The sequence below is a fragment of the Ornithorhynchus anatinus genome, chromosome 11, assembly GCF_004115215.2.
Source record: "Ornithorhynchus anatinus isolate Pmale09 chromosome 11, mOrnAna1.pri.v4, whole genome shotgun sequence".
NCBI classification, from domain to species: domain Eukaryota; kingdom Metazoa; phylum Chordata; class Mammalia; order Monotremata; family Ornithorhynchidae; genus Ornithorhynchus; species Ornithorhynchus anatinus.
In genome coordinates, this window is record NC_041738.1 from 58,754,017 (window position 1) to 58,781,626 (window position 27,610).

The 27,610-nt window shown below is 58.2% G+C and overlaps 1 protein-coding gene across 1 annotated transcript; it reads right to left on the reverse strand.

Moving 5' to 3' along the window:
• Positions 1–15,677: 15,677 nt before the first annotated feature.
• ZNF652 (zinc finger protein 652) lies at positions 15,678–27,334 on the reverse strand. Its single transcript, XM_029075882.2, has 5 exons — positions 26,086–27,334; positions 20,326–20,473; positions 19,889–20,004; positions 18,513–18,657; positions 15,678–16,246 (listed from the first exon to the last, which is right to left on the reverse strand). Exons 1-5 carry the CDS (start codon positions 27,067–27,069, stop codon positions 15,732–15,734), a joined length of 1,908 nt encoding a protein of 635 aa, XP_028931715.1. The 5' UTR covers positions 27,070–27,334; the 3' UTR covers positions 15,678–15,731.
• Positions 27,335–27,610: the final 276 nt, after the last annotated feature.

Here is a 27,610-nt window from a genome sequence, read left to right on the forward strand (position 1 = left end):
GCACCGTTCTGAGCGCTAAGGATAGAGGATCATTAGATTGGACACGGTCCCTGACCCGCACGGGGCATGTGCTAAGCGCTGGGGAAGATGTAGTTATGAGATGGGTCATCGGCCCTGTTTCACACGGGCCTCACCAAATAGCTCCTCGTTTTAACATCTGTCTCCCCTTGTAGACTGTAGGCTGAGTGAACGACCCAAGCGAGTTAATGTGGAGAAATAATAATAATGATGGTATTTGTTAAGCGCTGTGAAGCACTGTTCTGAACGCTGGGGGGGATACAAGGTGATCGGGTTGTCCCACGTGGGGCTCGCCGTCTTAATCCCCATTTTACAGATGAGGGAACTGAGGCTCAGAGAAGTTAAGTGACTTGCCCAAGATGTCGAGTGGCGGAGATAGGATTAGAACCCATGACCTCTGACTCCCAAACCCGGGCTCTTTCAACTAAGCCACTCTGCCAGCTCTGCCACCTGTCAGCTGTGTGACTGTGGGCAAGTCACTTCACTTCTCTGTGCCTCCATTACCTCATCTGTAAAATGGGGATTAAGACTGTGAGCCCCACGTGGGACATCCTGATTCCCCTGTGTCTACCCCAGCGCTTAGAACAGTGCTCGGCACATAGTAAGCGCTTAACAAATACCAACATTATTATTATTAGACAGCCTAGGTGAGACACTCCCTGCCTCTGGAGCATTTGCTATTCACCCCACCCTCAGCCCCGGCGGCACTTACGTACGTAGTCGTAATTTATTTATAATTAAAGTCCGACTCGGTTATTCATTCGAACGTGTTTATTACACGCTCTTACTGGGTGCAGAGCACTATACTAGGCGCCTGGGAGAGTGCAATAAAACAACAAACAGACCCATTCCCTGCCCACAACGAGCTTAGAGTCCAGAGGCGGGGAGACGGACATTAATATGAATAGAGAAGCAGCGTGGCTCAGTGGAAAGAGCCTGGGTTTCGGAGCCAGAGGTCATGGGTTCGAATCCCGGCTCTGCCACTTGGCAGCTGTGTGACTGTGGGCAAGTCACTTAACTTCTCTGGGCCTCAGTCACTTCATCTGTAAAATGGGGATTGACTGTGAGCCGCACATGGGACAGCCCGATTACCCTGGATCTACCTCAGCGCTTAGAACAGTGCTCTGCATATAGTAAGCGCTTAACAAATACCAACATTATTATTATCAATAAATGACAGCTGTGGACTTCAGTGCCGTGGGGCTGGGAGGGGGGAAGAGTCAAGGGAGCAAGTCGGGGCGACACAGGTCTCCCCTTCTAGACTGCAAGTGCCTTGTGGGCAGGGAATGGGTGTATCGACTCTGTTGAACTGTACGATCCCATTCACTTAACATGATGGTATTTACTGAGCACTTACTATGTGCAGAGCACTGTCCTAAGCACTTGGGAGCGTATAATTCAACGGAATTGGCAGACACGCTCCCTGCCCATTGAGTTTAGAAACAGCCTAGCCTAGTGGAAAGAGAAGCAGCGCGTGTCTTCGTGGAAAGCGCACGGACTTGGGAGTCGGAGGTCGTGGGTTCTAATCCTGGCTCCGCCACTTAGCTGTGTGATTTTGGGCAAGCCACTTCTCTCATCTGTAAATCGGGGATTAAGACCGTGACGCACCCCCCCCCCCCCAAAGTGGGACAACTTGATTACCTTGTATCTACTCCCAGTGCTTAGAACAGTGCTTGGCACATAGGAAGCACTTAACAAATGCAATCATTATTATTATCATTAACAAATATGATAATAATAATATTATCTGTAAGCACTTAACCAACTCTATTACCATCATTATTAAAGAGCAAGGGCCTGGGAGTCAGAGGATCGGGGTTCTAATCCTGACTCTGCCAACTGCTTGCTGTATATCCTTGGGCAAGTCACTTCTCTGTGCCTCAGTTCCCTCAACTGTAAAATGGGGATTAAATACCTGTTCTCCCTCCTACTTAGACCGTAAGCCCCATGCGGGACAAGGACCGTTTCTGATCTAATTAACTTGTACCTGCCCCAGCGGTTAGAACAGTGTTTGACCCAGAGTAGGCGCGTAACACACTATAAAAAAAAAAGGGAAAAAATAAGCTTCCAGTCTAAAGGGACTTGGACTCGAAGCTCAATAAATAAGGGAAGCAGCGTGATTTAGTGGATAGAACACGGGCCTGGGAGTCAGAAAGACCTGGGGTCTAATCCAGGCTCCGCCACTTGTCCGCCGTGTGACCCTGGACCAGTCACTTCACTTCTCTGGACTTCAGTTCCCTCATCTGGAAAATGGGGATTAAGACAGTGTGGGTCAAGGACTGTGTCCCGCCTGACTTATATCTACCGCATCACTTAGAACAGTGCTTGGCATATAGTAAGCACTTAAACAAACACCATAATTATTAAATTAATGGCTGACTGACCCGAAGTCACCGAGATGAGGGAGTCGGCGCGGGCGGCTCGAGATATTCCTGGCAAAGAGCCTCCCCGACAGGGTCGGCCCGTCTGACTTTGACTTTCACGTGTCAGGCAGCAGCCGGGGGGCAGGGTGCAGATTCCAACCCTCCAGCCGAGCTGGTCTCAGTCCAGAAGGCAAAGTCTCTTGCGGGCGGTGAGGTCAGACACCGGGGCGGCAGAAGTAGCTCGGAACAGACCTACGACAGAAGCGGTAGGGTGTAGTGGATAGAGCACGGGCCTAGGAGTTGGAAGGTCATGGGTTCTAATCCTGGCTCTGCTACACGTCTGCTGTGCCACCTTGAACAAGTCACTTCAGCACGGCTGGGAAGCAGCGTGGCTCAGTGGAAAGAGCCTGGGCTTCGGAGTCAGAGGTTAAGAGTTCGACTCCCGGCTCTGCCACTTGTCGGCCGTGTGACTGTGGGCGAGTCACTTCACTTCTCTGGGCCTCAGTTACCTCATCTGTAAAATGGGGATTCACGGTGAGCTTCACGTGGGACGACCCGATTACCCTGTATCTACCCCAGCGCTTAGAACAGTGCTCTGCACATAGGAAGCGCTTAACAAATACCAACATTATTATTATTACTTCAGTGCTCTGGGCCTCATTTACCTCATGTGCAAAATGGGGATTGAGACTGTGAGCCCTACGTGGGGCGGGGACTGTGTCCGACCCGATTTGCTCGTATCCACCCCAGGGCTCAGTGCAGTGCTCTGCACATAGTGAGTACTTAATACCATCATTAGTATTATTTCAGAAGTAATAATGTTGGTATTTGTTAAGCGCTTACTATGTGCAGAGCACTGTTCTAAGCGCTGGGGGAGATCCAGGGTAATCGGGTCGTCCCACGTGAGGCTCACAGTTAATCCCCATTTTACAGATGAGGTAACTGAGGCACAGAGAAGTTAAGCGACTCGCCCACAGTCACACAGCTGACAAGTGGCAGAGCCGGGAGTCGAACTCATGACCCCCGACTCCCAAGCTCGTGCTCTTCTTTCCACTGAGCCACGCTGCTTCTCCTAAGTAGTGGATAGAGCCCGGGCCTGGGAGTCAGAAGGAACTGGGTTCTAATCCCGACCTTGGGCAAGTCACTTCACTTCTCTGGGCCTCAGTTCCCTCGCCTGTAAAATGGGGATGAAGACTGCGAGCCCCACGTGGGACAACCTGATTACCTCATCTGTATCCTGGAGACATGTAAGCACTTAACCAATTCCATCGCTATCCCGATTACAGTTATCCCCCGGCCTAGGGGAGCCGGGCCGAGTGGGCGTCGGGGAGGGCCCGGGCGGGGAGAGCCGAGCCCGGGGCCTCTCTAGGCGGCCCGGTTTGCCCCGGTCCCAGACTTCGCCGGCCGATCCGAATCCTCAGGGCAGCCGCAAGCCGGTCAAGCCCCCTGGGGTCCAGCCTGACCGCCCCCCATCACTCGATCTGGACCAGATCTCCGGGGCTTTGCAGTTGCCGGAAGCTGCAGCCTGTGGCGGGGGATCTGGGGGGGCTGGGGGCACCCCCTCAGAAAACTCAATTGTCCAAGAGGGAGGGCAAGACCAGTGCTTGGCACAGGTACACTCACACCCCACTCTCTCACTCCACATTTCTAAATCACACACGCACAAACGCCCGCCCTGCTCTCTCACTCTACAGTTCTAAATCAGGCACATTCACAACACACACACACACACACACACACACACACACCCTGCTCTCACCGTACATTTCTAAATCAGGCACACGCACGTACACCCTGCTCTCTCCACATTTCTCAATCGCACGCTCCGCTCTCTCCGCATTTCTCAATCACACACGCTCGTTCTCGCCACATTTCTCAATCACACTCGTTCTCGCCACGTTTCTCAATCACACGCTCATTCCTCCACATTTCTCAATCACACGCACCGCTCTCTTCACATTTTAAATCGGACACGGGTGCATTCCCTGCCCTCTCCACATTTCTAAATCACACACACGCACAGTTCTCTCCACATTTCTACATCGCACTCACGGTTCTTTTCACATTCCTGAATTGCACACACAGTTCTCTCCACATTTCTCAATCACATACACGGTTCTTTTCACCTTTCTATATCACATAAACGGTTCTCTCCACGTTTCTAGATCGCACACACGGTTCTCTTTACATTTCTAGATCGTACACGTTGTTCTTCTCACATACATGGTTCTCTCCACATTTCTAAATCGGACACACACATGCACACCTTTTCCCTACGTTTCTCCCGGCTCTCTCTACATTTCTAAATCACACACTGTTCCCTCTACTTCTCTAAATCAGACACACAAGGACACTCTCCTCTTTTTACATTTCTAAGTCACACACTGTTCCCTCCACTTCTCTAAATCACACAAGTACACTCTCCTCTTCATACATATCGAAGTCACACACACACCCTGCTCTCTTCACATTTCTAAATCACACCTTCTGTTCTCCCCGCATTTCTAAGACACACACACTCGCCCTGCTCTGTCCACATTTCTAAATCGCACCCGCCCATCGTGTTCTGTCCACATCTCTCAGACACACAGATGTACACCTTCCTCTCTCCACGATTCTGAATCAGACGCATACCCTGCTCTCTCCTCATTTCTAACAGAGACACCCTATTCTCTTCACATCTTAAATGAGACCCACACATAGACACCCTCCTCTCTCCACATTTCTGAATTACACATGCACCTTTTCTCCACATTTCTGAATCAGACACACCCCGTGCTCTTTTTGAGTCACACACCCCCTGCCCCCTCCACATTTCTGAGTCAGACACACACACACACCCTGCTCTCTCCACATATCTAAGTCACACACATACTGTTCTCTCCACATTTCTAAATCAGACGCACACATACCCTCTCCTTGCCACATCTCTAAATGACACAGACACACACACCTCCTCTCTCCACATCTCCAAATCAAACACACACACGCACCCTCCTCTCACCACATTTCTAAATCACACACACACACCCTCTCTTCACATTTCTAAATCAGACTTGCACATATATCCTCCTGTCTCCAGTTTTCTATTTCAGACGCACAACCCCCTCAGCTCTCTCCATATCTCTAAATCAGAGACACACATACACCTTCCTTTCTCCATATTTCTAAATCAGACACACACACCCCAGTGCTCTCTCCACATCTCTAAATCAGACACACACACATATTCACCCTCCTCTCTCCACGTTTCTAAATCACACACACACACAGCTCTCTCCACATTTCTAAACCACACACGCTGTTCTCTCCACATTTGAAAATCACACACCTAACCCCACTTTCACTCCATGCTTAATCATACACACAAATACACACTCTACTCACGCCACGTTTCTAGATCAGACACACAAACACACATACACGCTCTGCTCTCACTCCACCCTTCCAAGCCAACAGGCGGACACACACACTCACAATCTCAATCCACCTTTTGAAGTCACACGCACGTATATATGAATATATATATATATATCCTGCCCTCGTTCCACATTTCTAAATCAGACACACACACACATATTCACACAGAGTTCCATTCACTCTCCCGGGAGGCAGGGAGAAGGTAGGTGGCTGGGGCGAAAAAGGTAAACAGTAGAGTCTTTTTTTAATTGACCACAGTTTCAAGTTCTAATTTTGCAACTTTCCGCGGGCCGCTGCTCTGGGCTTCGGGCCGAGACACCGTAATTTAACTCACCCGAAGCGCCACCCGCAGAGAGGGCCTCGCCCCCCTGCGCCCCCAGCCCGGCCCCGCGGGGAGAAAATTGAGGGGCTCCGCCTCGGTACCCTCGGGCCCAGGGCACACAGCCGGGGACGGAATGGAAAGGAAGGAATTCTGCGCATCCCGATCCCGACTGGTCCCCCTTTCCAGACGTCCGGGGGACGGGGAAATTCTTGTGGCGATGCCCTGCCGGCCTCTCCTTAGCTGGCCGCTGCCAGCCCCAGGATCTAACAGGCGGCCCCCTCACATTCCTGAATTGAGCGTCCGTCCTGCGTGTTCCCGGGCAGTGCCACGGGGCGCTACTGCCCGCCGCCTGTGGCCACGACCACCAGCACAGCGCAGCATTTATCCCCCCAGGACTTCAGTCCAGACCTGTCGTTTATTTATTTCTATTCACGTCTTTCTCCCCCTTTAGACTGCAAGCTCACTGTAGGCAGGGACCGTGCCTCCTTATTGTTACATCGTACTCTCCCAAGTGCTTGGTCCAGGACTCTGTGCACAGTAAATGCTCAATAAGAACGACTGACCGGCCAGGGGGCCCGGCCGGGCGCCGCCCCGACTCTGAATGTGGTCTTAGTGGATAAGAGCACGGGCCTGGGAGTCGGAGAGACCTGGATTCTAATCCCGGCTCCACCGCATGGCTGCTGCGTGACCTCGGACACGTCAGTTCGCTTCTCTGTACCTCAGTTCCCTCATCTGTAAAATGGGGATGAGAGCGTGAGCCCCATGTGTGACAGGGACCGTCTCCGACCCGACTAACTCGTATCCAACCCAGTGCTCAGAAAGGTGCTTGGCACGTAACAAATGCCATAATTATTATTATGATCCGCTGGGCCCGGCCACGGCCTCTGCCCGGCACACAGGCAAGTCCCCCTCCCCTCCGGGCCCCGGGAGACCCACCGCCCGCCCATCAGCCCAGCTCAACTGCGGCCGGGGGGGGGGGGACCCCCGACTGCCTGGGAACGGCAAGCGCTGAAGACGTGATCGGATGCCCCCTCGCCCCTTCCCACCGTCGGCCCGCCGCCCCCCGTGCCGACGCGGCTGACGAGGCAGGGAGGCGGCGGCCCCCTCCCGCCCCGACCCCGGGAAAGGAAGAGGCAGGGGCAGCGGGCGGTAATGGCTACTTCTTTACTTTGAACATTAGCATTAGGTTGGTTACCGTACACATCCGAGGGCCCAGCGTGTCGCAGAGACACGGCGGGAGCGGCGCTCCTGTACCAGAGAGTCACAAGAACAAAACAGACGATGCTACATTGAGTGGTTAAAAATACACAGAAAGTCATAACAATCTCTGGTGATTTTTGTCTTATGCTCAAAATCATGATCGAGTTGAAATAAAAAGTGCATTCTCAATTTCTAAGGAAAAAAAATCATAATTATGGTATGGTCAACACAAGGGGGGAAAACAAAAAACAAAAACGAATCCGCACGACGGGGGGCGAGTTTGGAAGTGCAGGAGGCGACCGACGACCCACGAAAGCCCTAGAGCCCCGGGGGGGAAGACCAGCCTGGGTGGGGAAGTCAGGAGCCGCTCCCACCCCCGCGTCGGATCTGCCCGGCGTCCCCCGACGCCGGCCGAGGCGCCACCCCCGGCCCGCGGCGCCCCTCTCCGGGCCGGGGGGGGAGGGACCCCGGGCGCCCGGCCCCCGCGGCAGAACGGGACCGACGGCTTCGTTTCCGCCGAACTCCTCCGGGCGAGCTTAACATTCGACAGCGAGGTCTGCAAACCTAACGCTAAGTGATCCTGGCAAGCAAACTGCAATCTTTTTTTTTTTTTCTCTTTTTTCTTACGAAATTTTAAGGAAAAGTGCAAGTGATTTCCGTACTGTGTCGGGGAGAGGGGGGAAGAAAAGGAACAGATAATCATACACGTCCCGCCTAGGTACCCGCCACCCCGGCTGGTTTGAATTCTCTCGTTGGCTGGGGTTGGGGAGGGGGGAGGTGGTCCACGCAGACCCCATCGACGTCCCCTTCGCTCGCTGGGGACGACTCTGGGCCGGGCAGAACCAGGGCGGGATCTGGGCGAGGGCCTCCCATCTCTCTCCGCCAGCCGCCCTCGGATGCGTCCTCCGGGGCTAATCCCGGGGCCGTACGGGAGCCAGGTTAAAATGAGCCAGGGCAGGAGGCTTCCGGGAATTCCGACCCGGAAGCCTGCCGCGGGCCAGAGGAGGATGCCTCCGGGGTGGGAAGGGAGAGGCCACCGGGGAAGCGGTTTCCACCGGGATTAGACGGGAAGGGGGAGAAGGAAAAGGGAGAGAGGGGGAAGGACAGCGAGAAGGTGGGGGGGGGGGGAAGGGGTTGGGTGGGATGGATGGTATTGGGTGTGGGTGCTGGTGGGGCGGGGGAGGGAAAAGGAACCCCCACTCCAGTCTCCTGGGGGACTCCCAGGTGGAGACGGATCTGCTGGTTACGAGTGGGGTCCGGCCCGGGGCCCGTGTCCTGCCCAGGCAGCTAGAAGGCAGAACTTCGACCAGAAAGGGTTTCTTTCACCTTAGACGCGAGGAAAGAGCCGGAAAAGAACTCTAGCGCCCTTCTGTGGACGAACCTAAGTACGGCTGAGGCGGAGGGGGAGGGGGGGGCGCCCACATTTATCTGCACACACGCAGGTACATATACACAAGTAGGCACCCGCACACACGTACACATACTTACAGACCTACCCCCACACGGGGGACAGCGGGAAGAACCGACGGAATTTCGGACGGCACCCGCATTCCGCCCAACGTCCCCACGAACAACCCCCGCAATCCGCCGGCCTCTTCCTCGCCGGACCCTGCGCGCGCGCCCCTCCACCCCGACTGCAAGGACGGGGGGCAGCCAGGTTCCGGGGAGTTGGATGTTCTGGGCCCGGTCTTCCACCTCCAGCGTCCATCCTCAGACCCCCACCCAGGTGGAGGATTTAGGGTCCCCGAAGTGGGCCGCCCCCCTCACGGCCTCCTGCCCCAGGGCCAGCCGCCAAGGGGAGGTCTTTTGGGGGGGGGGGGGGCGTGCCAAGCAATTTTACATTCGGAAGCGCTCAGTTCCCCGGGGGTCCCGTGCGTCCGGGCCGAGGGGCAGATCCAAGAGCCGGGCAGAGAGGGCGGCGCCATTCTGGAGTCAGGGAAGCTCTGAAGGCGGGGCAGGCAAGCCCCACCTGATAACCATCGCCCACCAAGCTCTGACCGGGCCGCAAGGGGCAACGGACCGGACCCGGATACCGGAGGGCAGGTGGTAAGACGGTGCCTGGGCCTGACTTCTCCCACCCGCTCAAAGCCAGAAGCGGCCAGCCAGCGGTCCGGTTGCACAGGCCCAGACCCTCCTCCGTCGCCTCCCTGGGTTACCCAGGCCAGCGCCGGGGAAAACCGCCCAGTGGCCAGCGGCCCACCCGACAAAAGGCAGCATCCGAGCCAGTGGAGTCAAATCAAAACGGGGCCGTCGGTTCCGGGCCTTTGATACAGGGAAACTGTGTTTCCTTGGAATCCGGGAGAGGAAGAGGACCAGATACACCTCCTGCGAGCCGGCGTCCCGGTTCCAAACGAGACGGTCCGCACTTCGGCCATCCCGAGCCTTCCCACCAAGCCCGAGGGGGCGCGGAGAGTTTTACAACTGCATATGGACGCTTTTGACTGCTGGGGGGGGGGGGGAGCTGTTCAAATGGATGGTTTTCATGACCTTCATCAAGAGCAACCCAACAGACTAGCGCCGTTCCTCTTCGCCCCCACCCGCCGTGAACCTCCGGCCCTCGTTTTCCTCCTTCTGGAGAACTGACAGAAGCAGAGGGGGGTCGAGGGGCCCGATGAGAGCGGGACCGCACAGGAAGCTGGGAGAGGAGGGCCGGGCGGGAGAACCCTGATCCAGGAAACTTGGAAACGGAAGAAGTGGATGGTCTTTGTTCGGGGCGGGGGGAGGGCGAGAAGAGAGAGGAAGAGGGAAAGGAGGGGGGTGGAAGAATATTTCACTTAGTGGGGCAGAAGCCGAAGAGTGGGGCTGAGTGTGAAAACAGGGCAGAGAGGGGTAGGGAGGAACTGGAGAGCCCGATCACCCCGGAAGACAACGCCGAATTTGATTCGATTAAAGAAGCCGCCCGGCACATGGGGGGGAAGGGACGCGGGTGAGAGTTGTGTATAGCAGCAGCAGCATAAGCCATCGGGATCTCCTGAAATGAAGGGGAGGAATCGAGGAAGATCACGACGGAGTCCAAACTGCTCAAGGGACGCGCGAGACGCTTTCTCGGTGAGAGGTCCGGAAGGGATTCCCGGCTTCTGGCTCTGGAAGCACAGTCGAGTAACAAGACGAGGGGCCGAAATCTTTTCACCCTCCAAGAGAGATTTAGCCTGTGAGAGGCAAGGCCACGCTCAACGAACAGTAAATAGTCGCCAAGAGTCGAGATGGGAAGAGGGCACGTGGAAGGAAGGGGTCCCGGGCTGGGGGGGGGGGGGGGTCCAAGGCCGAAACCCGCTCGCCTCGGAGTCGAATGTGGAGGGTGGGACGGGAATCCCAAACACCCGGGACACAGAACAGGGGGACTTCTCGGACCGGGAGGGGAGCGTGCCAGGATGCTGGCTTCTTCAAGGCACTGGAGGGCGAGAGGGGACTGAATCTGTAGCGAGATGGTGGGGGCGGGGAGGAGGTCCGAGAGAGGATGCGGACGGAGGTTCGCTTTGCCGACAAAAGGAAACGGAGCGCTCTGCTTGAATCTGCGCGGCCGCAGCGGTTCTCGGGGAATCGTCGACAAATGAACAAGGTAGAAGGAATCCGTTCGGCCACTTCTTGGGATAACGAAGTCTGGCTTGCGAGTGAGGGGGAAGAATTTCCTCCGGGAATAAGCCGGGCAGGTTCACCGAACAGTCTGTCTTCAGGGGAGGCGGCCTCTGGCCGGTGGCCCTGCCATTCCGGCGTCTCCCAAGTCGCCCCGCCCTCCCACGACCACGGGTGGGATTCCCGCCGAGCCCCGTATTCGGGAAAACTCCTGCCGAGGAACTCGCCGGACGCCTTGAGCATGCACACGAAGCGGCATGCGCTTTTCCTCCCGACGCTGTGGGACGCCACATCTGTCTGTCTCCCCCCCCAGCCGCGGGGCCTTCGAGCCGGGGAGAGACGGAGCTTTCTTTCAAGCCGTTCCGAGTCCTTTCCTCTGAGTCCCAGTGCTACAAAGGCAAAGTCTGCAAAGAGTCTACGCCGGAGTGCAAAAGCGTGGAAGTTGTGAGAAATGGACACAAGGGGTGGGTGATTTTTATGGCTTCCGTAGTTGGGGGAGAAAGGTCCTCTGGTTTACTTTTCGAGGTAGAGTATTTAAAGGTTGCTAAACTCAGAGGGCAAGAGAGGAGCATAAAAACCACTATTGAGTAATCAGGTGATCCAAGTTTCTAGCGATCAACACGGCGCTCTTTATGTGGGGGTGGGCGGTGGAGACGACAGAACCTTTCCCTCTTGGCATCGGCCAAGGAGGACAGCATTTCTCACAAGGGGAAAAAAAAAAATTGCTTGCTTTCTGAAGTCGGGACACTGTGGAAATCTTAAAAGTGACTCGGTTTTTTCCCATCTCACGGTGCTCCTGTGAACCTAGAACAGCGGTAAGTGCTTATTTGTGGCCAGTAGCCCAGTACGCGTTACGAAGGTTGGCTATTTTACTTCACTGGATTATGTTCCCCCAGATGGCAGTCAGGCACTGTGTTTCAAATCAAACAGGCTCCCCCAAACACCGCTCGGTGTTTCGGGTTGACAACACCTCCGGCGGTGGAGTTCAGTCTTCTCCGCACCCTAAATCCTGATGGAATAAAAAGGAAAGCCCAACCTCCTCCCGCTCGAAACCCAGAGCCCGTTTCTACCCGGCTCTGAAGGATGAGCAAATCCAGCTCCGTGAGGTGGCCCGGGGGTCATACGGATCCTGACGACCCCTAGCTCAGGACACGCGCGTAACCGGAGTGAGGTCCGAGGTGACCCGCTCCGCAGCGGGGGAGACCGGAGGTCGAGGCAGGCTACGGAGAAACACCCCGAGGCCAGAGAACGAATCAGTCCGCTGCCGACTGGCGTTACCACCACAGAGGGTGTGACGCTGCACTTGCCAATGTGGAGAGTCGGTCGGCCGCTGAAAAGGAAATTCCTTTCCCTTCCGTCAGCTCGGCCTATTTCGGGAACTGAGGGGATTTAGAACGGCGAGTTGATGCCGGATGGCGGGCGACGCGGAGGGAGGGAGCCGTCGTCTTCTCCGAAATCGGCTTGAAAGGCGAACCACCTTCACGAGGAGGGGTTACAGGCTTAGTGAGGATTTAGGAAAGCCCAGTCCCTCTGCCCACGTGCCTCTAGAGGAGGGTTAGGTTTCCTCTTTGCTCCTCCGTTTGGATAAAATGTCATCCCCTTAATGAGTAGACCACCTGACTTCGGGGTAAAGCAGCAATTTGACAATAAGGGTGTTACACGAGGATTTCGTGATAGGAGTTTTGCGATGGTGAGAACGAGGAAAACGAGCCCCTTCTTAAAACGTGAACCTACAACCAGGCCTTCTTCCAAGAGATGACGACGATTATGACGGCATTTGGTACGCGCTGGCTTTATGCCCAGCGCCGTACTCAGCGCTGGGAAAGACACGACATCAGAGATCTCCCTCCAAGAGCGGGATCCAAGCCTCCGAAGACCGGGAGGCCGTTCAGCGGGAGCAAGCCGACTCGTCGCCCCAACACTGCTCCGATGCCCTTCGCGATGCCATCCGAGTGGGGGCCGGGGGAGGGGACTCTCCGAGCGGCTTCTACAGGGAAGGCGACGGCGGAGCTGAAGCCATGTTGACTGTTCCTAAATACGGAAGGGCACACCGGACTCATTTTCCGGTACAGGTCGGGGTTTCGGGAATCCCAGAAGACGACGGCCGAGGAACCGACCGCCACCTGACCGAGCCATTTTGCAGAGGCAGGGCGGCCGGCTGATCCCGTGTCGTATTGCTTCGGCCTGTTATCGCTCCCGCCTCTGAGCTTCCTGAGTTTGGAGGGTGTAACGCTTGACACCTCGACTTAAGGCTGAACCCCGGAACGCTCACGGTGATGGTGTGCAATGAGCCCCTCGGAAGGGGTTCACGCACAGTCCCCCTCGGCGGTCGAGAAAGGACCACTGAACCAAACAACAGTGAGGAAGCACCGACACAACGAGGAATTTTCATTTCGGTGGGACTGTTCCGGCTTCCTTTCTGTGCCAGCCTGTTTTCGCCCCAGATGAGGATTCTCCGATGGCCCGGATCCATCCGTGTTGGCCCCAACCCCAGGGTCCTATCGGACCGGAGTCCTCCCGAAACGGATGCGGAAACGGTCTCGGTCTACGGCTCCGCGTGGCGGCCGGGGAAGATTTACCGACAACGGAATCCGACGCAAGCGATTCGGCCGAGCCGTAGTTCGATCCCTTTTCAGAGGGCTCTAGGGGGTCCCCAGTCTGGCCACGAGACGAGGGCTCGTCCACACACAATTCGGAATGCGAAGGAGCTGGAGAAGCAGCTGCCGCCGAGCAAACAGTCAGAAGCAAGAGTGCAGACAGTTTTCTTTTCCGGCTCGGTCACCCGGGAGCTCCGAGGGTATACGGAGAGGCAGAGAGAGTGCGAGAGAGGCACCGAGAGTCGCCGAGGAAGAGAGAGACCGGGGGGAAGAGACACAGCGAGGAAGAGAGAGACGCCGGGACATCCGTTTAAATCGGCCTTAGCTTTCCAAGTCTTCCATCCGAAGGGAAGCCCCTTTACCCCGGGTTCGACGAAGCCCTAGGCTCCTCAGAAGGGGACGTCTAAGGTGACGGTAGGAAAAGAGGAAGTTCTGCAACTTTCAAACGGCACCCGGCCCCGCCCGCCGGAGGGAAAGCCGGTCGTCTCGGCCGGGCGGCGCACCCGCACGTGTGACATCGCCACCGGCTACCGTGGGGGTCTGGGACCGGCAGAGGCGGGGGGCGGGAGCCCGGAGGAAGAAGAGCTACTGTTGGAGAAGATCGATAAGACTCAGCCCGAGGCGGGGTCACTCCGGCCCCGAGGGCGTGCCCCGCCAGGGCAGCTTCCGTCCAACCCGTCGGGGCCGAGCCAGCCACTCGCCCGCCGAACACCGCCGCCGGTCAGCCTGGCCCTCCGTCCCGGCCGGCTCCAACCCGCACTCGGGGCCCTCCCGGACCCCCGGATCCGGAGGCGCCCGGCCCGGCCACCCCGAGAAATCGCAGAAGGCTTCCCGGTCGGCTTCCCGGTCAGCCCCGCCCGAAGCCGCCCGTCAGAACGGAGCGTTCTGCGTTTCCCGCTCCGGGACCTGTCCGTCTCCTCCGCCCCATCCCCTTCCAGCCTCTCGCCGTCACCCCCGCCAATGCCGCCGGGACCACGGGCCCTCGCTCCGAGACCGTCCCCTTCCCAACAACTCCCGAAAGAGGAGGGGCGAGGGAGGCTTGGCAGATTCCCCCGACGCAGGAGAGGGAAGCGGCGGACGAGACCGGCGGGGAGAGGGCCTCCCCCCACCCCTCTCCCCGGTCGCCCCCCCCCCCCCCCCCCGCCGCCCGGTTCCCCGTCCTAGGTTGAGAACGGACTTACGTTTTGCAAAGCGTGGGGAACTCCCCAGCCAGGGGGCCCGGCTCCCCTGAGCTCCTTCTCCCCCCGCAGATTCCCCTCCGCCGCACTAACGGGAGAGGTGGCAGCCGGGGGCCTGGGGATCTCGCCTCGGTCCCCGAGCCTAAAAAGACACTTGGGTGTAAGGGGGTGGGGAGAAACAGGACGACCTCAGGAGACGACCGCGTTACGTCCGCCGAGTTGTGAAAACCAGAGTCCCCTCCGCCCCGGAGGCCCCCCCGACCCGCGCCCCCCCGGCCCGTCTCCGTCTCGTCTCCGAAGCGCCTCGCTGTCGTCCGTGGGGATGCGGGGGTTGGCTTGGGCGCCAGAGGTGCTTCCGATGCCTCTCTGAAGAATCACATTTGGATGATTATTAAAAAAAAAAAAGTCTCTATTTTACAACATAGGCCCGGCTACACTGAAAAATGACACCGCTTATCGAAATACATTTCATTTTAGAAACAGACTACTAAAGAGGTCTATACAAAAACAACTCTAAAATAATTTTCTGTAGTAAAATAAAGAGTGCGTTAGGAGAGCTACACAGACAAGAAAGTTTTCTTCGTCTTTCTCTATAATGCTCGATATACCGTGATACGTGGCTGAGGCCGGGCTCCGGGGGCCGGCGCCGGGAGCCGAGAAGGGTCGGTTACGATACACAGTGATACAATTAATGCTATGGATTAATCTCACAGCCTTCCCGATTAGTACAAAGGAGCCGGGCCCCTCCTCTCCGAGGAGCGGTCTGGGATAGAAAAGCAAGCATACCTCATCAGCTGATATGAAATTAGAAAATTCCACGAGTCTCTCAAAGTATCTGAAAGTTACAAAAGTCCCCGGCGAGCGGGCCGGGACCGACCCCCCGCCGCCCCTCCGCCGCTTCCCCTCGCCGGGGGGCGGAGGGGGGCCGGGGGAGGCTGGAGGCCTCCCCCCCCACACCGCCCCGCATCCCGCCCCCCCGGCCCGGGGGTGGCCGGGGTCTCCGGCCCGCGGGCCGGCGGGGGGAGGGGGGTGGGTCCGGCCGGCTCCCCCTCGGCGGGCGTTAATGGTGGGGGGCGGAGCTGTTCTTCTCCGCCAGGTGACGCAGAAAGTGGTCCTCGCTCTGGCCTCGGTGATTTAAGGGCTCGCTCTTGAAGAGAGCCGGAGGCGGGGGCAGGTGCGGGACGGGGGGCACGGGGAGGTGGTGCGGCGGGTGGTGGGGGTGCGGGTGGATGTGCAGGTGGGAGACGGGGTGCGGGATGGGGCGGGGGGGGAGCGCGCCCACCGGGTTCAGCCCGACGGGCGGGGCCGGGGCGTTGGCGGCCGAGGGGACCGGGGGCGCGGGGGCGGCGGGGGCCGGGGGCAGGGGGATCTGGACGGCGGGGGGGACGTTCACGGGGCTGGTGACGCGGAAGCATTTCTCCTTGTGGGCCTTGAGCATGTTGGAGAAGCGGAAGCGCTGGCCGCAGACGTCGCACGGGTAGGGCTTCTCGCCCGTGTGAGTCCGCCGGTGCCGCTTCATGTTGGGGCGGCTGGTGAAGCTCTTGCCGCAGATTTCACAGATGAAGGGTTTCTCTCCTGGAAGCGGGGCGGGGGGGAAGGCCGAGACAAACGCCAGTTGGAAGGGGGACCGGGGGGCTGCCCTGGATCTCCGAGGCCCGGGCACCCCGAGGCTGTCAGCTCCTCCCGGGCGGGGAATGTGTCTGTTTACTGTTCTATTATCTGTGAGGCGTTTACTACGCGCCGGGCGCCGCCGTGCTGAGCGCCGGGGCGGATTCGAGCTCGTCGGATCGGACGCGATCCCCGTCCCACGTGGGATTCACAGCTTCGATCCCCATTTTACAGATGAGGTGACCGAGGCCCAGAGAAGCGAAGGGATTGCCCGGGGTCACCCGGCACGTGACGGGCGGGTCCGGAATTAAAACCCGTGACCTTCTGATTCCCAGGCCCGGGCTCTATCCGCTATAATAACGTTGGTATTCGTTAAGCGCTTACGACGTGCCGAGCACCGTTCTAAGCGCTGGGGTAGATGCAGGGTGATCGGGTCGTCCCACGTGAGGCTCACGGTTAATCCCCATTTTACAGATGAGGGAACTGAGGCCCAGAGAGGTGAAGTGACTCGCCCACAGTCACACAGCCGACGAGCGGCAGAGCCGGGAGTCGAACCCATGACCTCTGACTCCAAAGCCCGGGCTCTTTCCACTATGCCACGCTGTCTCTCGTGCTCCTCTACTGGACTCTCCCAAGCGCTCGGCGCAGTTCTCTGCACACTGCGCTCAATAAATACGACTAAATGAATGATCTTATTTCCCGGGCGGCTGGCGGCCGCCCACCGCCTCCGGGCTACGGACCTGGGAGAGTCCGGCGGGGGGGGGGGGCACCGCACTGGAGAGTGGAACTTGAGAGATGCCGGGCAGGCTGCTGGACCCCGGCAAAGGGGGTCCCCGTGTGAGAAGCGGCGTGGAAAGAGCCCGGGCTTGGGAGTCAGAGGTCATGGGTTCGAATCCCGGCTCCGCCACCCATCAGGCTGTGTGACTTGGAGCGCGTCACTTCGCTTCTCCGTGCCTCAGTTCCCTCGTCTGTAAAATGAGGGTGAAGACTGTGAGCCCCACGTGGGACAACTGACTACCCTGTATCCACCCCAGTGCTTAGAACAGTGCTTGGCACATAGTAAGCGCTTAACAAATAGAATAATAATAATAATAAAGGAGATCCGGGCTGATGTCTCGGGCCCCGTCTGTCTCACGAGCAGCCTGGCCTAGATGAAAGCACCTGGATGTCAGAGGCCCTGAGTTCTAATCCCGGCTCCGCCGCCTGCCTGCTGGATGGCCTTGGGCAAATCGCTTCATCACTTTTTCCGGGCCTCAGTTTCCTCATCTGTTCTGTCTCCCCTTAAGACCGCAACCCCGGGGCAGGACCGGCACTGGGTCTGAGCTGATCGTCCTGAATCTACTCCAGCGCTTAGCACGTTGTAAGCACTTAACGAGAAACATTCACTTCTCTGTGCCTCAAGTTTCCCCCTCCGTAAAATGGGGATTCACTACCTGGTCTCCCTCCCCGTGAGACTGTCAAAGCTCCGCGTGGGACACCGACTGTATCCGACCTAATTTTCTTGTACCTACCCTGGCGCTTAGCACATAGTAAGGGCTGAACGAACACCACCGTTGTGATCATTGATTACTATTAATTGGGCTAGGGTCGCCTGTCCCGGGACAGCGAGATCTGGGCTGAGAAAGTACGGCGGGTGGACCTGGTGCTTTTCCAAGTCAGGCAGGGCCCCGGGGACGTACCCCGGACTGATCGCGCTCAAGGAAAGCGAAGCTCTGCCCGGCGTGATCGGAAAACATGGCCTAGTGGATAGAGTCCGGGCCCGGGAATCAGAAGGTCACGGGTTCTAATCCCCACTCCACCACTTGCCTGCTGTATGACCTCGGGCAAGTCACTTCTCTGTGCCTCAGTTCCCTCACCTGTAAAATGGGGATGAAGACTGAGCCCTACAGGGGACGGGGACTGTGTCCAACCTGATTATCTTCTATCTACCCCAGGGCTTAGTACAATGTCTGGCACACAGTAAGCGCTTTACAAACACTATCATCGTCGTCATTCTCTGTGCCTCATTTCCCTCATCTGTAAAACGGGGATTGAGACTGCGGGCCCCAGATGGGACAGAGACTGGGTTCAGCTCGATTCGCTTCCCGGCTTTTAGTAAAGCGCCTGGTACATAGTAAGCATTTAACAAATGCCATTATCATTATTATTATCATCACCAGGCCCACGGGCCATCTGGCTGGGGTCGGAGGTGGGGGAGCGGGGGGTAGGGGATCCGCGGCGCAGGTGTCCTTACCAGTGTGTGTTTTCATGTGCTCGTCGAAGTACTGCTTCATGTTGAAGTCCTTCCCGCACCACTGGCACATGAACTGCTTGTGGCCGATGTGGATGCTCATGTGGGACCGCAGCTGGTATTTGTACTGGAACCGCTCGTCGCAGTTCTGCGGGGACAAAGGGGGGCGGGGGGACAGACGGGAGACCGTCCACAACGGGCCACTCGGCGACCGGGCCGTCAGCTCCGGGAGGACGGGGATCCGCTCTGCCCACTCTAGCGTGCTCTTCTCTCCCGAGCGAGTACCGCGGCGTCCTGCCCACGGGAAGCGGCCGATCCACAGCCCCCGACGGACCCAACGGTGCCCGGACCGGCCGTCTCCGCCCAGGGAGCGGGCCGGCCCACCGGGCCCGGCTCCAAGCCCCTACGGCTGGTTCCGTGCCCCTTTCCCAAACTCTGGAGAGAGCCAGGGGATGAGTTGCCTTTCTCACGGAGCAGGTCTGCTGCTTTACGGAGCTAAGGGACATACCTGGAAGGTAGAACAGAAAACCCTCAACGGGACACGCAGGCAGGGCAGCCTGGCGGAAGGGGCCCGGAGCTGGGAGTCAGGAAACCCGGGTTCCCGATCCCAGCCGGACCACCGATCCGCTGGCTACCCTTGGGCAAGTCACTATTTAACCTCGCTGAGCCTCGACTTTTTTTGATCTGTAAAATGAGGGAGAAGATACCCGCTCTTCCCACCTTGCGGAGAAGCCACGTTCGGCCTGGTGGAGAGAGCCCAGGCCTGGGAGTCCGCAGGCCTGGCTTCTGACCCTGGTTCTGCCACCTGCCTGCCCGGGGACTTGGGTGACTCCCTTAACTTCTCTCTGCCCTCGGTTTCTTCTTCTGTAAAACGGAGAGTCAATACTCGTCCTCTCTCCTTAGACTGTGAATCCCTTGAGGGATGGGGACTGAGTCTGTCCTGACAAGGAGTGGCCTAGTGGATAGAGCACAGGACAGCGATTCAGAAAAGGCCTGGGTTCTAATCCCAGTTCTGCCATTTGTCTGCTGTTTGACCTTGGGTATGTCCCTTGGCTTCTCTCTGCTTGTTACTTCATCTGTAAAATGGGGATTGAGGTGTGAGCCCCACGTGGGACAGGGACTGTGTCCAATCTGATGGCTTGTATCTACCCCAGTGCTTAGGACAGTGCCTGGCACATATTAATAAGTGCTTAACACACACCGTAAAACAAAACAAACACCGGTCCAAAGCCAGCAGCCCCGCCGGGACAGTACGGTTGGCACAGGGTGCAGCGGAGCAATCTGGGGGGCCCTTGGCCTCACCCCCTCTCCTAAGGGGTCACGCCAAGCACGGGCGGGACCCCAGGCCCGGCCCCGTCGCGGCGCCCCGGCCTCCTCACCTCGCAGCGGAAGGGCTTCTCTCCAGAATGTTGCAGGGAGTGCACCTTGAGCGACATGCTGCGCTTGAACGACTTTCCACAGGTTTCGCAAGTGAACGGCATGTCTTTCGTATGCGCTGCGACATAAAATGCAAGGGGGGAGGGAAGGGGGAAACACGTCTCAGCGGCGGGCTTCCGAAAGACCCCGGGACCCAGAGGAAGAGCCTCCGCCATCCGGCTCCCCGAGCCGACCCGCCTGCTCTTCGTTCTCGCGCCGCCCCCGCCCACAAGACTCCGCAGTCCTCCCGGTTACCTCCCGAGCTTCGGGGTCCCGCCGCCTGCCAGGTGACCGAGATGGGGCGTTCTCCCTCCCGGGATCCGGGGGGAGCCCCGCCCCGCCCCCGCGGACAGCTGAGCCTCGGGGCCCGGCGCCGGGGCGGAGGGGAGACGCGACTCACCGACCATGTGCTTCCGCACGTGAGCCATGGTGTAGAACTTCTTCTCGCAGATCTCGCAGGAGAACTTCTTCTCGGCGTAACCGTGGACGATCTTGATGTGCTCGTGCAGGGACCAGAGCTTCTTGAAAGACTTGTTGCAGGAAACGCACTGCGGGGACGGCACAGACGGGGCCGGGGGGGGGCTTCTTTGGCCGAGGCTGGCGACCAGTGGCGGCCCCTCGGCCAGTTGGGGAATCCTGGCCCTCGCGCTTGGCTCGGCAGCCGGTCAACGCTCGGTAAATGCCCGCGATTGACCGGCTGACTGACGGACGCCAGGACGCTGGGGAGTCGGTCCCGGGGAGCCCAGGGGACGGCCCAACCACGTCCGCTCCTCCTGCTCGGGAGGCCCGGATCGTTTGGTGCCATTTCTGGGGGGGGGGGGGTCAAACGGGGGGGCCCGTAGCCTCACCACAGTCAGCCACAGTCCCCCTGAGGGGGGCTCACGGACCACGCAATCGGCCTGCCCGTTTAAAAAGGCAACTCAAGGATCCCCTGGCTTTCGTGCGCCGGCTTGCCCTCTGACACAGGAACGGAGCCATAAATAAAATACGGCGCAAAAGCGATTGGGAGAATTAGCAGACACGTTTGCTGCCCGTGACGAGCTTACAGTCTAGAGGACTGAATCCTTAAACTACCAATTGTTATAAATGGGTTTATACCGGGACACCGCTATCAAGTCTCCTGCTGTTGTGCAGGTCCCCGTGAGTTGCTGCTCACCTATGGATGCCTTTTTCCCTCTGGCGACAGGAGGTTTTTTTTTTTTAATATTTGGAGGATTTCATTACGTTCTGAGACCGCGTGAATCACTGACTAGAAAGTTTTCAACCTCAGGAGGAGAAGTGGAGGCAGTTGAAGAGCGCTTACTATGTGCCAGCCACTGGCACAGGTGCCAGGTCATCGGGTCGGGAACAGCCCACGTCCCACATGGGGCTCACAGTCTTAACCCAAACTAAGCCCCATTTCTCCTCAGTTCCCGCTCCCTTCCACGTCACCTCGACTCGCTCCCTTTGCTCCTCCCCCGCTCTCCCCGCCCACAGCACTTATGTATATACGTATATATCTATAATTCGCATTATTTATATTAATGCCTGTTTATTTATTGATGCCTCCCTCCGCCGCTCCTAGACTGTGAGCCCGTCCTGGGACAGTCTCTCTTCATTGCTGCACTGGACTTTGCAAGCCCTCGGTGCTCTGCACGGAGTAAGCGCTCAATAAACACGACACTGAATGAATGAGGAATCCCTGTTTCACAGATGAGGGAACTGAGGCACAGAGAGGTTGAGTCACTTGCCCAAGGTCACAAAGCAGACGGGTGGTGGAGCCGGGATGGGAACCCACACACTGCTGCAGGCCTGTGCTCTGACAATAATGTTGGTATTTGTTAAGCGCTTACTTTGTGCAGAGCACTGTTCTAAGCGCCGGGGGAGATACAGGGTCATCCAGTTGTTCCACGTGGGGCTCCCAGTCTTAATCCCCATTTCACAGATGAGGGAACTGAGGTACAGAGAAGTGGAATGACTTGCCCGGAGTCACGCAGATGACAAGCAGCAGAGCCAGGATTCGAACCCATGACCGCTGACTCCCAAGCCCAGGCTCTTTCCACTTAGCCACGCTGCTCAGGCCACGCTACTTCAGATTAGTGAAGAAGAGACTCGCTGTTCCGGGGAGGTACGTAGACAGTCCATAGACGGCAAGCTCTCTGAGAGCGGAGATCACGTCTTTTTTGACAGAGCACAGGCCTGGGAGTCAGAGGCACCTGGGGTCTGACCCTGGCTCTGCCACTTGTCTGTGACTCAGTTACCCTGTCTGGACAACGGGGATTAATAATGATAATAATAATAATAATGTTGGTATTTGGTAAGCGCTTACTACGTGCAGAGCACTGTTCTAAGTGCTGGGGGAGATACAGGGTAATCGGGTTGTCCCATGTGAGGCTCACAGTTAATCCCCATTTTCCAGATGCGGTCACTGAGGCACAGAGAAGCGAAGTGACTCGCCCACAGTCACCCAGCTGACAAGTGGCAGAGCCGGGATTCGAACCCATGACCTCTGACTCCCAAGCCCGGGCTCTTTCCACTGCGCCACGCCGATTACGACTGTGATGCGCGTTGGGGGGGGGGGAGGGGGGCTGTCCAATCTGATTAACCTGGACCTACCCCAGCTCTTAGAAGAGGCCCTGGCACACAGTAAGTGCTTAACAAATACCATATAACCTCCAAGTCCTGGGGTCAGGATTAGAACCCACATCCTTCTGACTCGCGGGCCCACCCTCTATCCATTAGGCCACAGTGCTTCCTCTCTCGCTCCGACTCCCCTCGGCGTCTACTTCGTGCTCCGCACCCACTAGGTGCCTCTACAAACGCTGCGACGGAGACGTTCAGACTGAGCCCGTCACCGGGCAGGGATTGTCCCTGTTGCCGAACTGTCCGCTCCAAGCGCTGAGTACAGTGTTCTGCGCATAGTAAGCGCTCAATAAACACGACGGAATGAACCAAGAGAGCGAGGGAGCGGACCCCGCTGGGTGCAGTACCCCGACTTCACCCCTGGGGCGCAGCACCGCTCTTCCTTAATAATTATAAGACTAATGTTGGTATCTGTTAAGCGCTTACTATGTGCAGAGCACCGTTCTAAGCGCTGGGGGAGACAGAGGGGAATCAGGTTGTCCCACGTGGGGCTCACCGTCTTAATTCCCATTTTCCAGATGAGGTAACTGAGGCACCGAGAAGTTAAGTGCCACAGTCACACAGCTGACAACTGGCAGAGCTGGGATTCGAACTCATGACCTCTGACTCCAAAGCCCCTGCTCTGTTCGCCGAGCCACGCTGCTTCTCTGCTTCCTTCCCTCTGTCGGCCCTTTGCGGAAATCAATAATAATAATTGAGCTGCTTCTTAGGCGCTTACTATGTGCCAGGCACTGTTCCGAGCACTGGGGCAGACACAAGACGCAGACGACGACGTTGGCATCCGTTAAGCGGTTACTATGTGCCAAGCACTGTTCTAAGCGCTGGGGGAGATCCAGGGTCATCAGCAGGTTGGCCCACGTGGGGCTCCCGGTCTTCATCCCCATTTGACAGATGAGGGAACTGAGGCCCAGTGAAGTGACTTGCCCACAGTCACACGGATGACGATGGTATCCGTTGAGCGCTTACTATGTGCCGACACCGTTCTACGTGCTGGGATAGACACAGGTGATCAGGTTGCCCCGCGTGAGGCTCACGGTCTTCGTCCCCATTTTGCAGATGAGGGAACTGAGGCCCAGAGCAGTGAAGTGACTTGCCCAAAGTCACACAGATGATGACGGTATTTGTTAAGCGCTATGCGCCGGCCACCGTTCTCAGTGCCGGGGCACATACAAGGTAATCAGGTTGTCCCACGTGAGGCGCTCAGTCTTCATCCCCGTTTCCCAGATGAGGGAACTGAGGCCCCGAGAAGTGAAGTGACTCGCCCGGGGTCACACAGCTGATGAGTGGCGGAGCCGGGATTCGGTCCCTGTCCCACGTAGGGCTCACCGTCTCGATCCCCGTTTTACAGATGAGGGAACGGAGGCCCAGAGAAGGGGAGCGACTTGTTCAAGGTCACGCGGCAGACGAGTGGCGGGGGGCGGGATTGGAACCCGGATCCTCCTGACTCTCCCCCACCGGCTGCGGGGCCCCGACTCTCCCCCTAGGGTGTAGCATTGGGCTGGCCTCCTTCTGGCGGCCATTAGCAAAGATCCGGCGGCCCGCGGCGGCCCGCTGGACAGTCGAGGCGTTGTTGTGGCACGTGACCCGAGATGCACCGTCCGGCCCGGCTTCCTTCTCAGCAGCCTCCCGCGAGGCGGGGTTTGAGCGGCAGGATGTTCGAGAACTGCAAATCACCGAAACCTCGGGAAGCGGAGTTCCGCCCCTCCACCGACGACGTAGAGGGCAGGACCGGAGCGGGAGGCGCAGGCCGGGGCCTTCCTTGGGAGCCGCTTCCTTCAACGGCGGCCCAAAGCGTTTCCCTTTTCACCCGAAATGCCCCGGGAGGGGCCGTTACAGCCGGGCTTACCTTTTCAGAGTCCGCTCCCGGGTTCGAAAGAAACGGAAAAACCAAAAGGTCCACCCGGCAGATGGCTCTGAGCCCCGTGTGGGCCATCCGATTACCTCGCATCTGAACCCAGCGCTTAGCGGAGAGGAAAGAGCCCGGGCTGGGGAGTCAGAGGTCATGGGTTCGAATCCCGGCTGTGTGACTGGGGGCAAGTCACTTGACCTCTCTGGGCCTCGGTTACCTCATCTGGAAAACGGGGATGAAGACCGTGAGCCTCACGTGGGACAACCCGATGACCCTGTATCTACCCCGGGGCTTAGAACAGTGCTCTGCACACAGTAAGCGCTTAACGAACACCGACATCATTATTATTATTATTGTTGTTGTTGACACGTGATAAGGGCTTGACAGATGCTGCGATCACGAGAAGCAGCTAGGCGTAACGGTCGAGCCTGGGGCCCGGGCGTCAGAAGGTCGTGGGTTCTAATCCCGGCTCTGCCGCTTATCTGCCGTGTGACCTCGGGCACGTCACTTCACTTCTCCGAGCCGCCGTTTCCTCACCTGTAAAAACGGGGAGGGAGACTGGGAGCCCCATGTGGGACGGGGACTGTGTCCAACTTGATTTGCTTGAAACCACCGCAGGGCTCGGTACGGTGTCCGGCACACGGTAGGCGCTTAGAGATGCCACAACTATTATTATTATTATTAGTGATGATGATAATAATACTTGTGGCATTTGTTAAGAGTTTACTACGCACTGAGCCCTGTATTAATCGCTGGGGTAGATTCAAGATAATCATGGGCCTCCGGGTCTATCTACTTTCTGAGAAAGACACCTCTTGAACACTGCAATCGAACGATTAATTAATCAGTGGCATTTATCGGGGGCTTACCGTGCGCAGATCCCCGTACTAAGCGCTTGGGAGAGTATAGCACAACAGAGCTGCGATGACGGCTGCCTCTCAGGCCCGGCAGGGTGGCCTAGTGGATAGAGCCTGGGCCTGGGGATCAGAAAGCCCTGAGTTCTAGTTGCGGCTCTACCTCTCGTCTGCTGGGTGACCCCGGGCCGGTCGCTTCACTTCTCTGGGCCTCAGTACAATGGGGATTAAGATTGTGAAACTCATGCATGGCATGGACTGGGTCCACGTCTGTAGCCTCGTACTGGGCCTGACACGTACCCAGCGCTTAACAAATATCATTAAAAAATAAATAAAATAAAAATGAGGGGGCGGGAGAGGGAATTTCAAACCGGGAGGTGGGGAGGCTGCCTGTCCGGAATCGGGAGGGTCAGACGTCGGTTCGGTGGGGAGCTTTGGATCCAGCGTGGCCTGGTGGCTGCAGCCCGGGCCTAGGCGTCAGAAGGATCCGGGTTCTAATCCCGACCCCGCCACACCTCTGCTGCGGGTTCTAGGGCAGGTCACTCCATCCCTCTGGACCTCATTCCCCCCTTCCGTAAAATGGGCATTGAGAGCGTGAGCCCCACGTGGGACGGGGACTGCGTCCCACCTGATGAACTCGCATCTCCCCCGGCGCGCCGAACTGTGCTGGGCATCAAGTAAGCGCTTAACGAGAATTATCGCCGCCATAACCATTACCCGTCGGGTTCCGTCGGGGCTGGCTGCGAGGCGCCGGGGCTCTGGAACGGGCTCCCCTCCCCGGCGTGGCCGCCGGCGCGCCCGCCGGCCCGCCCGCCCGCCCGCCCGCGGGACCTACCTGGATGTTTTTTTCACAGTCTGTCTGCTGGTGGAGGGAGAGCTCGCTCTCCAGAACGAACTTCTTGCCGCACTTGTCGCAGATCTGCATGCGCCGGTGGGTGACGTTCATATGCTTCTCCAGGTACCAGCGCGTGTTGAACACCCTGGGGCACTTTTCGCAGGTCAGAGTCTCTTTCTCCTCGCACTTGGCCTTGGGCACGGGGGCCTTGGGCTCCTTGGCCGCCCTCTTTTTGCGCTTGGGGGGCTCGGCGCTCTTGCGGCGGCCCCTCGCGGCCCGGGGCGCGGGGGGCGGGGAGGGGGCGGCGGCGGCGGGGGCGGTGACGACGGACGCCGCTCTCCGGGTCCGCCTCTGGGCCACGCTCGCCTTCTCGCCTCTCTTCTCCTTCTTCTTCTGCCCGGCGTTCTCCTCGTCGTCCTGGCTGTCGCCGGTGGCCGCCTCCTCCCCGCTGTCTTCCTCCGCCTCTTCCTCCTCCTCCTCCTCGCTGCTCGACTTCAGGACGGGCGTCTCCTTGGTCTGAGACGAAACCCCCTTCTCCCCTTTAGACACGTTCAACGTCTGGTTGTTCAGGTTCACCTCCACGATGATCTGCTCCCTTTTGTACGACACTTCGTCCTCCTCCTCGTCCTCCTCGTCCTCGTCCTCCTCGTCCTCGTCCTCCTCCTCCTCGTCCTCCGGGTCGTCCGAGTTCTCCCGGTCTTCCTTCACGGCCCGCGCCTCGGCCGCCGGCCTGGCCTCCCGGAAATACGGCTGCTCCTCGCTCTCGTGGAGGTGCGGCTTGCCCAGCTTGGAGTCCACCAGCACGGAGTAAGGGCCCCCCGCTTCTCTTTTGTACGCTTTGTTGGACAGGTCCAGTTCTTGGGGGGCGCCATGATAGAAGGAGGGGAGGCCCTGTCCGCGGCGGTTGTCTTCCTGGGCCATGCCGGCTTCCCGCGCCGCCTGGTTGGCCGCCGGCTCGGGGAGGGGCTCGGCCGGGCGGCTCATCGGCGAGAGGCCCGACGCCCGGGGCGGCTTCCGGTCCGGGGCGGCTCGGGCACGGGGTCGGGGGCCGGGCCCGGGAGCCGGTCCATCCACGCCCCCGGGGGCCCGGGCAGCGAAGGGACGCGAGCCTCCCGCCCAAGCCGACCCTCGACCCTCCTAGGGCTCCGGCGCCAGAGCGCTTGGTCCGAGGGGTCGGGCGAGCGGGCGGTAGCGGGCCGGGCACTAGAAGGCTTTCTTTTGGAGGGAGCTGCAAAGGACTCTAAGCATCGCATCTACAAAGGACAGTGGAGAGAGAGACAGACGGGGGGGGGGGGGGGGGAGAGAAAAAAAAAATGAATGCTTCGGTTTCCTGCTTAAAGCCTGCATCTCATTTATTAATATTAATAACAACAATAATAGCGATGATCACAATAATTGCGGTACTTGTTACGCACTCATTGTGTGCCAGGCACCGCATTGAGCGCTGGGATGGATACGAGCCAACTGGGATGGACACTGTTCCTCTCCTGCATGGGACTCACATTCTTAATCCCCAGTTTACAGA

What these genes read in the sequence shown, in the direction of transcription:
- ZNF652 (XM_029075882.2), bottom strand. Translation starts at nt 27,069, where the DNA reads ATGAGCCGCCCGGCCGAGCCCCTCCCCGAGCCGGCGGCCAACCAGGCG. An exon ending in AGAAGCCCTTCCGCTGCGAG is followed by an intron (nt 18,658 to 19,888) that starts GTGAGGAGGCCG and finishes TTGTCCCCGCAG; the next exon opens with AACTGCGACGAGCGGTTCCA. An exon ending in GCACATGAAAACACACACTG is followed by an intron (nt 16,247 to 18,512) that starts GTAAGGACACCT and finishes CCCCGCTTCCAG; the next exon opens with GAGAGAAACCCTTCATCTGT.